Source organism: Erythrolamprus reginae, chromosome 5 (genome assembly GCF_031021105.1).
Source record: "Erythrolamprus reginae isolate rEryReg1 chromosome 5, rEryReg1.hap1, whole genome shotgun sequence".
NCBI classification, from domain to species: Eukaryota; Metazoa; Chordata; class Lepidosauria; order Squamata; family Dipsadidae; genus Erythrolamprus; species Erythrolamprus reginae.
The window spans coordinates 33,169,256-33,181,755 of NC_091954.1; the positions used below are offsets into that span (position 1 = coordinate 33,169,256).

Consider the following 12,500-nt stretch of genomic DNA (forward strand, 5'->3'; position numbering starts at 1 on the left):
GCACAAGACCTGACATTTCGCTGAGTGTGAATCTACTGTCCAGATATGTTGGTAACGCAACCACTTTTCACTGGTCTTGCATAAAGAAACTGTTGAGATACATGAAGCTCACAAAGGACAAGAAGTTGTACCTCGAGCCGAATCATGTTGAGTACCCTGAAGTGATTTGTTATGCAGATGCTGACTGGGCAAGTGACACAGAAACACGAAAAAGTACTTCTGGTTATATACTGTTTTTAAATGGTTGTCCTTTCTTTTGGAAAGTTAGGCAGCAGAAGTTTATTTCTTGCTCTTCAACTGAGTCTGAATATGCATGTGTTTCTGATTGCTGTAATGAGTTAACCTCTCTTTTTAATCTCATTGATAGTATTTGGGAAAGTCCAAAGAAACCAATTGTTATTATGGAGGATAACATTTCAGTCACATATATTGCTGAAGCTGAATTTGTTGGAGCTCGTTCACGGCACATTCACATCCGGTATCAAAATACCAGAGAGAAGGTGAAAGAAGGATTCGTAAAACTTCAGTATGTACTGAGCAGATCGCTGACTTGCTGAATAAGCCGTTGCCAGCTGATCAACATGAATACCTCACCAACAAAATGTGCCTTAAGTGAACTGATGCCTTGATGTCCTGATGTCCCTTATGTCTCTGATGACTGACAAAGAAGGGGTGTCACGCTGCAGATTGACAGCCTCCAAAGACATTGAGAAACATCCAGTAGTTAGATAGTTAACTCTGTTTATTAATGTAGCTCCTCCTTTGTGATGTAACTGCTTTGCTCACATCCTCCTCCTTGCAGGAAGAAGAAGCTCTCTAGCTTCCGAGCAACTCCATTACGCTTCACATTCATTAGCAATGTAGATGTCCATTTTATGTCTCTTCAGACAAACTTTATTTTTCTACTTTTTCTAATAAAAGTTTAGTTCATTCGCACATGCTCTGTCTGTACTTTAATGACCATCTCCTCCGGAAGGTCCTGGTTCAGTCCTAGCGGGCTGAACACCTTGCAAAGGTAAGGACCCTCTAGATCCAACAAAGGTAAAATGAAGTTGTTTCATTAACATATTTGACTGATTTTGGTATTTCTTGAGACATGGGAATCAGATACATATTACATACCTTAAATATGTAAGATCATTTGGCAGATAGTTTATAAAATAGTCATTGTTATGCTCTTAATTAACAAATTTCTTTTTGTGTTAGAGGGTTCAGCCTACAGATTGCTGAAGTTTGAAATGTGAAGAATTATATGTTAAGCAAACATTAGAAGTTATAATACATACATGCAGTATTTGAAGATGGAAAAAAGGGAAACAGGAAAAAGTTAGACTTGAAACATTGGTAAGATGACAGGTAAGATTGATAGATATGTCCATCTCACTCCATAAATGCATCAAAATTAAGAGAAAATACTTCAAAGGTTGCATAGATATCTATGAAGATTCTCAGTCATCGAGGTCATGGTTGTCCCAAAGATGCTTTTACAAAGAGGCAACTGGACATTCTGGTTTTTCTTTGATGTTGTTTCTCTTCTCAGCCAGGAAGCTTCTTCAGCTCTTCAGAAGAAGTGAAACATGTTCAAAGGAAAATCAGAAAATCCAGTTCCCTTTTGAAAAATCACCTTGGGGACAATAGTGGATTCTAAAACCCTTTACTACCAGTTTGTGCATGCAATGCTTTTTCGCATGCACAGAAGTGTCCCAGGTGGGTGGATGGAGCCTCCTGCTGCCGGCGGTACCAGTTCTTACAACCAGGCTGAATGGGGAGCAACCCACTTTGGGGATTACTAATAGAAAGTAACTTATACATTGCATAAAGTTATAAATGCTGACAGAGAATAGTAAATACTACCCAAAGGGTCGAGACTTCAGGACAAGAGACACATGATACTGGTCACACAGCTGATCTGTTTTCCTGTCAGACCTGTAACAGTGTGATATGAAATTAGGGCAGCCCTTATTGTCTCCCTGGTGATAGTCAGATCATGTGTGAGTAACAGGCTTCAGTACACTATCCCATTCAACATTTTCATGAAACCACTGTGTGCGCTTATCTGTCACCATGGAATGAGGTGTCATTCCTAATTTTTATTTATTTTTTATTTACTTATTTTTCACATTTCTGAATCACCCATTTTCCCCAAAGAGAGAGAGTTATACATCTCTGTCCCTGGCAAATTAAACCATGCCACAGTCTTGAGACTGTGAGGATGTTAAAAACTTGGCTGGAGAATTCTGGGAGTTGAAGTCTACAAGTCTTAAAGTTGTCAAGTTTGAAGTCTTCTGCCTTAGATGATTTCATTGTTGAAATGGGAATTCTTATCCTAGAGGTTTTCATAATATATTTGTTTTTTTACGCTATCTATTTCTCAAGGTAAATTTCTATATTTTTAATATCTATTGTTTTTATTGTTGTGATTTTTATCCAGTGAAGGGCTACCAAAATCTTTACTACCACACTGTGGCCGTGACTTATGCAAGACGCCCTGCATTTTCTTTCAGCATCTTTCAGTGCAAATTGGGTGCTCTGGGGTGGAGCTCCATTTTTGCAACCCCACTGCGTTCCCCCCCTTCCGGGCAGTAGCCCACCCCTGCTTTTATCCAATCATTGTGCACTGTCCAGAGTCCCTTTCTATAACATGGACAACTATATAAATGTGATAAATAAATAAATAAAAATGGGCAACAACAGGCTTCAGATAAACCCTGGCATGATTGCCTAGCTTTGAGTTTGGGGCTACCAGTTCTGGGACTATGCCATTCTTGGTGGTGGATGGAGTGGTAGGTAGGAACTAGAGGTGGGTTCCTACCAGTCCCAATCAGTTCTTTAGAACCATTAGTAAAGCAGCGATGATGTCATGGAGCTGGTTCTGTTGGTGCCAGTCCATCTTGGATTTTGCTTCTGATTTTTGCTTCTGTGAATGTGCAGAAGTTATTTTTCATTGTTGTGGAGGTCTGTTTGTGTGCTTTGCATGTACGTGCCCTGGTGTGACCCTGTGAGAAATGGCAGGAAAACAATCCACAAGCCTCCCCTGAGTTGCACTGTGCTAAACACATGTGTGCAACTTGGGGATCTAATTTAATCTACAGTAGTCCAGCAAGTCTAACTGTAGTCCATTAAGAACTGGAGGGTATCAGATCATTCTGTGTTTAGCTGTTCAGTTTGTCCCACACAAATTGTAGAAAATTCATAGGAATACCCTTCCCTTTTTCTTCCCACAGTTGGCCTAATTGGATAAGTCAAACCATCAACTGAATCACAACTTTCGCTTCTTGAATTGAGAGTCAAATATAGCTCACTTCTCACATGGCCCAAATGTCAAGCTGGGGGAGTAAACAATGCTGCTTCTTCCTTCCTTCTTCCTTCCTTCAATTGTGTTAAGTATGAACCTATTCAATCAAAGGTCATTGTGCCAGCAGTGGTAGCAAGATCTCCCTTCCAGCATTACTGGCTTTCTATCTGCCTCTGATAGTAAGTTGGAGATCATTCCATCCTCTTCATCTTTTAAGGAATATATGCTGTATCTTGGAAAAGTTAAATGGCCAAAAGTAAAACTGACCAATAACCTAGAACAGTAATGGTGAACCTATGGCATGGGTGCCACAGGAGGCACACGGAGCCATATTTGCTGGGTCATTACCCTAGCTCAGATCTAATGTGTATGTGTGTGCCTGCCAGCTGATTTTTGGCTCATCTGGAGGCTCTGGGCGGGCATTTTTGACTTCCAGAGAGTCTCTCTCGCTTTCTTTCTCTCTCTTGCTTGCTTTCTCTCTTGTTTTCTTTTTCTCTCTTGCTCTTTCTTTCTCTCTTTCTCTTGTTTTCTTTATCTCTCTGAGCTTCACGGCACACCTGACCATGTCTCGCGGCACACTAGTGTGCCACGGCACACTGGTTGAAAAACACTGCTCTGGACTACTCAAAATTTGCACTATGGGTTCTCCAGAACTGGATCAGAACCTGATGATATCCACCTCTGCTGTATACTTTAGCTGACAAATAATAATAACCCACAGCAACCAACCACTTCAGACATTCACAACATAATATTATAATATAATTTGATTGACAGTATCCCCAAACAAATTTTATTAAGATCATGAAAGAAAAATAGAACAAGAAAAATAGTGACATTGGTTCGATTGATTTTTTAAATACAAAGTAAAACAAATATAACATAGATTAATGCTGACCAAGATAACCTGGAAGGATATATCTGAATAATGGCCATGAGAAGGGGCAAATAAAATCACATTATCTTCCAGAAAATGTTTTCAAGATAGGAAAGATAAAACTTGTTTGGGTTTCCATCCATGTAGAAAGAACAAAATAACAGCTGTTCCCCACCAGAGGTGGCTGTTGTCCAAAGCCAGCAAAATTTTGGAATGCTGACAGAGTAAAGCTGACTCATGTATAGGCATGTCAAACTTGATTTCATTGAGGGCCACATCAGGGTGCCAGGGTGGGCGCGGCCAGATTGACGTCACTCTGTCGGGGGCACTTTTGGCAGCCTGAAGGCTCTGCCAGCGAAAATTGGCTCCCAAGCTCAATTTTTGGTTGCAACAGATTCCTCGACCCTCTGCCAGCAAAAATAGAGCTTGGAAGGACTGCATGCAACCCTCCCAGGCTACATTTTCAATGGCAGATACACTGCAGTCTTCTCTGTTTCCAAGGTGACCTTACGAGCTAGATCTAAGCACCCCTGGATACTGGATCCAGCCCCTGGCCTTTGAGTTTTACACCCCTGCTCTAGTATACACCACTAGGGAGAAAACCAGATGACTATTGCTTTAAAAATCAATACTTCAAATACCATGCAGCATTCTTTATTTAAACATGTTCTGAATTATCAGAGAAAATACAAAAGGTTGAATGCCATATACTGTAAATCATTATTAACTTTATTCATTTATTTATGAACATAGTCTACAAATTATTTTGTGAGACTTATTAGTCAAATCTCATTATGCATACAATGGCTGCAATGTAGTTTGAACCCTTTGCTCAAAAGCATGATATTTATTGCTATCCCTCCTTCATTATTTTTATAATTCAAGTTGGTGAACACACACAGTAATGCTTTTTTCTCCTATCATGCCTAATAAGCATACTATATAAAACAATATCATTATTTTGTGTGTGTATGATTTATAAAGCGTGTGTAAATGTAAAAGTGAAGGGAAAATCTGGTGGAAAATTCTTGGAGGGTAGAGGATGACAAAACATAGCATGGGGCTTTCCTGAAACTACCAAGTCTTTATTTGGTTGGTTTATTCCTGTACATCTTTTAATGATGGCATATATCAGCCCTGGATAGATAACAAATCTAAATGGAGGTCATGGCCTCTGTAAGTCTTAATGCTCAGTGTTACAAAACATTTCAAAGGGAAAAAGTATTTTTCCTTGGAACAATCCATGCAACTGTGCTGTCAAGATATCAAGCAACAGCAAAGTGAATAATTGAGTCAGTTTGTTTGTTTGTTTATTTAAATTACTATGCCACCCAATTCCCTAGGCAGTGATGGTGAACCTTTTTCCCCACAGCTGCCGAAAGAGTATGCACACACGTTATCGCACATACATGAGTGCCCACATCCATAATTCAATGTCTGATGAGGGTGAAAACAGCTTCCCCCATCCCAGAGGAAGCCCTCTGGAGGCTGGAAACAGCCTGTTTCCCAACTTCTGGTGAGCCCAGTAGACTCATGTTTTGCTCTCCTCAGGCTCCAAGGCTTCCCTGGAACTGACGGAGGGTAAAAACGCCCTCCTCCATCCCCCGGAGGCTCTCTGGAAGCAAAAAATGCCCTTCCAGAGTCTCTGTGTGAGCCAAAAAATCAGCTGGCCAGCACACACATGGATAGAGGAGCTGAGCTAGGGCAATGGCTCGGGTGCCAGCAGATATGGCTCTGCATGCCACCTATGGCACCCATGCCATAAGTTCACCATCACTCCCCTTGGACAATGATGGTGAACCTTTTTTGGTTCATGTGTCAAAAGGGTATGTCTGGCTCTGCTACCACATATGCACATCCCATCATACCCATTCCCTCGCCACCATGCCTGCACACATACACCGCACCTGTACACCATCCCCCAGCCTCCCCCACACACATGTGCACAGGCCTCACTGAAGCCTAGGATGGTGAAAAAAATGGTCCAAAGGGCAAACTGAATGTTTGGAAAAATGGACTTCCAGTTTCCCCTTTGTGCTGTTTTTCGCACACCAGAGGCTTCAGGGAAGCTTTCTTAAGTCACAGAGGGCAAAATGGCCTTTCCCAAGGCCAAAAATCAGCTGATGCACGCTGGAGCTGACATAGGGCAATGCCTTGCATGCCCTCTGATATGGCTCCGCCTGCCACCTGTGGCACTTGTGCCATGGGTTCGCCATCACTGCCCTAGGGACTCAGGGTGGCTCACCACAAATATAGGTATAGAATATAAAAAACATTTCAATTTAAAATAGTTACAGCTATCCATCCATTCATGGGCTGACCTCGCTAATCCCCAAGGTCAATTGTTCCAGGACTATTGGAAAAGGCAAGTCTTTACAGCTTTCCAGAAGGCCAATAGGTTGGGGGTGTACAGATCTCAGGAGGTAACTGTTTGGTCTAGATCAGTAGTTCCCAGCCTCTTTTTGACCATGCCCCACCTAAACATCTCTAAAATCCTGATGCCCACCCCCGTGACATATAATTCTTACTATTCAAAAAGTGAACTCCTACTCATGCAGAGGAAGCCTAAAATGCCATTAGCTTGGTTTAAACAAGGTTCCAATTGACTCCTGTTAAAATATCCAATTGCCTCCCCTCCTCTTCAAGTTGGGAACCATTTGTCTAGTGCTTAAAGCTCCAGGCTACAAGCCAGCACACTGTGAGTCCTCCTTTGGCATGAAAGTCAGCTGGGTGACTTTTGGTCAGTTAGTCTCAGGTCAAGTTGGGGCAACAAGCTGATCAGTCAATTGCTGTATCAACCGTTGGACATAAAATAAAATCCAGGGTGCTTGTGGAAAAATTCTTAGCCAGGGCAAGGAAGCAGAATATGGAAGGAAGCCTAGTGAATCCTTGAAGTTTTATAGATAATATGTTCATACCTAGTTCATACAGGGTATGTACTGGAAAAACTGTAGAAACAAGCATATCCTTCTCATTCAAAGTCCAGGGAATGAGACAAAATGTTTGCGTTTGAAATCCCTTTCCTACAATGTTCAAGTTCTATCTGAACTTCACTTGACCATCTCACTAATCTACAACAGTCCTAAAAAAATGTAAGCAAGATCTGGTCTTCAATGAATTCCTTTCAATATTACTAATTGAAAAAGCAGTTAAAGGGAAGAGATGGAAAGATATATCACCACTAAATATTTGCAAAGGAAGGGTTAAATGTTGTAACATCTCTATGACCTTTATCTTATATTTATGGTATAAATATTGTATCAAGAGCCATCATCTCAACATCTGAAACTTTTGGAGGAACAAGTGAATATTAAAACCAGTAAGTATAACAACCATATCTTGTACTACAGGAAAAGGAATGTTGATAGAGCAGCATAAGCTAACCAATTAATTTCTTTTTTTCTCCATAATGTTATCTTTGTCTTTGTTAGACTTTTAAAGATGAAAGGGCTATATAGGTGGCTATGTAGGTGGCTTTTTAGAGCCATAAAGGGAATTACATTTTTATCTGATTTTTTTATTGTTGTTATTATCCAGATAGTGAGAAAAAAGAATAATGAGAGAGAGAGCTTTAATTAGCAGAGAACATACATACATCTTTTAACATTTTTCCTAGCTTTATTCAGAATAAAGTTTAATAAATTATTATTATAGTAATATGACTGTTGAATATATATGACATTGTTTTGGGGAGTATATAAAACAATAATCTTAGCAACCAAAGGACTTTTATTTATACATTGAACAGTAGTCATTAGAATGGTTTTAACAAGAAAAATGGTTTTGTTGGCTTCAAAGAAGCCATCCAAGCCACGGTGGCCACAACTAAACTGTTTGACGTGTTTAAAGATCAGTGAAGGTCACCTGGGAAAGAAAATACAAGAGCGTGCTGGAGAGTGAGAAGAAGGAAGTAAATAGAAGCTGGTGAGTGTTTTTTCATCAATAGAAGCTAAATAAATTGTTTCAAAAGAAATTAAAGGGGAACAAAAGAGCAAGAAATTTTTTAAAGTGGCTATCTGGCTACAAAGGATCATAGACAAATCAGGGAAAAAAAGAAGTGAAATTGAACTGATGCCTAAGCCTTGAAGATTTGAAACATTAGTAAAATTGAAACGGTTGTTTAACAGTTTTGCAAAGAAGCTTTTTTTCTTTTTTATAAAAATATTCTGCTTGATAGAACTGAGTAAAAATAAATACTAATATTATTGTGAGGGTGCCTTCTACAGATTGGAGGAACAATTGCAGTGGTGGTAAACTTTTATGGATGTTTTCACAGCTGTTGACCTTCAACAGGAAATCTTTTTGTTATTAACTGTGCATGGAGCAATTTATTATTCTACTGCAAGATAACTTTGATTCATTTGAATAAGACTGAACTTTTAAGATACTTTATTGTGGAAAAGAATAAGAGATTGGGACTGTAAAGGCACCAATTGAGATATTTAAAAAGCTGTGGAAGCAGACATCTGCTAACAGCTGAACTTCGTAACACTAAGAAATGTTGAATATTGAGGACATGGAGATAAGTATTCATAAATAATTGGCGGTGTTTCTAAAAGACCTTTGTGAGGTAATGAAAGACATAAAGGATGCCTATTGGGATTTTAAAAGAGACCCTTTTGAACTGAGAATTGGAAAGGAAAGAGAAAAAGAACTAAAGGAAAACAATGAGTATAAGGAGTTTAATATCATCTCCAATGAGAAAAATGAGAACAAGAAGGAAAGGAAGAAAAGAAGAATTCAGAAAAGAATGAATGCTTTAATGACAAAAAGAAAAGGGACACTGTAGATGAACAATTTGATGATCACATCGCAATTTATGATGAGTTTTACAGTAAACAAATGAAAATGGGGAGAAAACATTGACACCAAATGAAACAATTAATAAAAGAAGGGGGTAACATTGAGGAGAGAAGGGAAATTGAAGGTAGAATTGGGCAAGTATTATTTCTAAAGAGGAGAGAAAAGGTTTGGGGGGAAAGGAAGATGGAGGTATAAACGTCATAAGAAGAGGTCATCTAGTCTGACCCCCTTCTCATTCAGGAGACTTACAGAATGATAGAGAGGGAAGGGATCTCAGTGGCCATCTAGTCTGACCCCTCTTCTCATTCAGGAGACTTACAGAATGATAGAGATAGAAGGGACGTCAGTGGCCATCTGTAAGTCTCCTGAATGAGAAGGGGGGTCAGACTAGATGGCCACTGAAGTCCCTTCCCTCTCTATCATTCTGTAAGTCTCCTGAATGAGAAGGGGGGTCAGACTAGATGGCCACTGAGGTCCCTTCCCTCTCTATCATTCTGTAAGTTTCATGAATGAGAAGGGAGGTCAGACTAGATGGCCACTGAAGTCCCTTCCCTCTCTATCATTCTGTAAGTCTCCTGAATGAGAAGAGGGGTCAGACTAGATGGCCATTGAGGTCCCTTCCCTCTCTATCATTCTATAAGTCTCCTGAGTGAGAAGTGGGGTCAGACTAGATGGCCATTGAGGCCCCTTCCATCTCTATCATTCAACTGGTGTGTGTGTGTATGAAAGAGCAAACTGTCCCATTCTTTCCTTCCAAAAGTAGCATTTTGTAACAACCGTTCTGATTGGATGGTGGCAAAGTGTCCCATGTGGCCAAAAGGCTGTGGCTGAATGTGTATTTTTGTGACGAAAGGGCTGGGGCGAAGAGCTAGGGGCCTTTGGGCGAGGGAGAGAATGCAGCGGCCGATCAGCTGCTGCGGAGGAAAGAGCTTCATCCAACTGGCAGAGGCAAAAAGTCCCATCCCCCTCTGAATCTAGCTATAGCAATGATTTTGGAATAAAATTGAATTGATTGGTGGTAGTCCCAGGAGACAAAACTAGGATAAGGAGGTAGCACAAGTTAAAATACATACAGTCATACCTCGTCTTACAAACCTAATTGGTTCCAGGGGGAGAGTCGTAAGACGAAAGGTTCGTAAGACGAGACATTGTTTCCCATAGGAAACAATGTAAAGTCAATTAATCCGTGCAACAACAACAAAACCCCCGCAAAAAAACGCTGCCGCCCGGCTGTCACCTTTTAAAACAGCCGGGGGGCTTCCCAGCAGCCTCCTGAACCCAAACTTCCGGGTTTGGCGTTGGGAGGCTGCTGAGAAGCCCCCCGGCTGTTTTAAAAGGTGACAGCCGGGCGGCGGGGCTTCTCAGTGAAAGTTCGGGTTTGTGAGGCTGCTTTGAGGAGGCGGGGAAGCCTCTTGCAGCAGCTGCCACAGCCGCCGGCTTCCCCGCCGCTCGCCCGCCCAGAATGCTGACCTGATGCCTCGCGGTGAAGCCGGGCAAGAGTGATCTTCTGCCAGCCATGGGCGACTCTTGAAATGTGATTTAGTTTATTGTATTGGAATAATGATATATGTATATTAAGATGTATTGAAGGTATATGAAGTTGTATGTTGAATGCGGAGAATTTTTTTTTTTTAAAAAAAGGGAAAAATGGTTTTGTTTTGTTATACCTAGCAGTCATTAAGAAATCTATGTCTTTTGTTAAACAGGAAAGGATGCAAGCATTAATTATTACAATATGCCTGATTCATGGATTTGCCTACTCAAAACTAATAAGAACAAAGAGAGCTACAAATTCAGAAGCCTTTATGAATATTGTAAGTTGCTTTCACTATTCATGGAAAATTAATATGATGCCTGGCTTTAAATGTGCTTCTCATAGTTTTAAAATTAGACTCATTATCTCCTGGGATTTTCAAATCATTTATCAACTTACATGATTTATTTCCTTTCCCTATTTTTAAAGGATGTATTTAATATATGTTACAATATACCCAAGTATGTTCTATTCTGATTGGTTCATTCAGTCTACATTTCATACATCAAAACAGCTAGTGGCTTAAGGAATTGTTCCATTTAGTTATTCAAAAAGTAAGGTAAGAGAGATGTGGTACTCATTTCCATCTTCTGTTGAAACCATGTTTAAAAGTCTTGGAAGTATATCAAATGTATATACAATAATACCTCGTCTTACGAACCTAATTGGTTCCCATGGGAGGTTCGTAAGACGAAAAGTCCGTAAGACAAAACATTGTTTCCCATAGGAAACAATGTAAAGTCAATTAATCCATGCAACGAAAAAAACCCTGCAAAAAACCGCCGCCACCCAGCTGTCACCTTTTGAAACAGCCGGGGGGGCTTCTCGGTGGCCTCCCGAATGCCGAACGCCAAACCCACACTTCCGGGTTCAGCATTCAGGAGGCCGCCGAGAAGTCCCCCGGCAGTTTCAAAAGATGATAGCCGGGCGGCGGGGCTTCTCGGCGGCCTCCCGAACCCCGAACCCGGAAGTTCGGCAAAAGTTTGGGTTCGTGAGGCCACTGAGAAGCCCCGCTGCCTGGCTGTCACCTTTTAAAACAGCCTGGGGGCTTCTCAGCATCCTCCTGAACCCGAACGCCAAAACCGAACTTCTGGGTTCGGCGTTTGGGAGGCCTCCGAGAAGCCCACCGGCTGTTTTAAAAGATGACAGGCGGGCGGCAGGGCTTCTCAGCAGCCTCCCAAACCTGAACTTTTGCCGAATCTCCGGCTTCGGGGTTCGGGAGGCCGCCGAGAAGCCCCGCCACCCGGCTGTCGTCTTTTAAAACAGCTGGGGGGCTTCTCGGCGGCCTCCCGAACGCTGAACCCGGAAGTTCGGTTTTGGCGTTCGGGTTCAGGAGGACGCTGAGAAGCCCCCCGGCTGTTTCAAAAAGTGACAGCCGGGCAGCGGGGCTTGTCGGCGGCGGCGGCAGCAGGTTCGTAAGAAGAAAAAAGTTCGTAAGAAGAGGCAAAATATTTCTGAACCCCTGGTTCGTATCTTGGGTTGTTCATAAGACAAGGGGTTCGTATCATGAGGTACCACTGTATCTTCAAGATCCTTTTCTTCCCACTTTATGAATATAAATCATGGCAACCTTACACTAAATAATTTAAAGTCAATTGAGCATTTCGTATAGACCTGATGAAAGCTGAATAAATGACATCATATTTTTAAAAATATAAGATATAAAACATTACACTATATTTATCTCTTTATTCAAATGATCTTCTATGGATGATAGAGATTCAAGTCATTTTTATGTTTACTTTGATTTTCACCTAAGCCCAATTACTCCAGATTCAAGAAGGGTTTATGACAAAATAATATGTCTCCATCAATTGATCATCCATCTTTCCACATACCTTTCTGGTTAATATTTATTTTTAAAAAGATGCATAATATGATGTTGTTTCAATCATTAGTTTTATGACTCTTGGGGGGGGGAATACCCAGAAAATGAAGGGTAAACTAAAAAACCCACTATTATAACAACCTAACAAGAGATAGCAGAAGAT

At 40.9% G+C, this 12,500-nt stretch overlaps 1 protein-coding gene across 1 annotated transcript in view; it reads left to right on the forward strand.

Annotated features, from left to right (window-relative positions):
* Positions 1–1,282: 1,282 nt before the first annotated feature.
* LOC139167634 (lipase member M-like) overlaps positions 1,283–12,500 on the forward strand; it is a 31,727-nt gene continuing 20,509 nt past the window's right edge. The window contains exons 1-3 of the mRNA XM_070752309.1: positions 1,283–1,356; positions 8,022–8,096; positions 10,682–10,789. Of these exons, the coding sequence (XP_070608410.1) occupies positions 10,688–10,789 (102 nt within the window). The 5' untranslated portion in view covers positions 1,283–1,356; positions 8,022–8,096; positions 10,682–10,687. The remainder of the gene's footprint in view (positions 1,357–8,021; positions 8,097–10,681; positions 10,790–12,500) is intronic.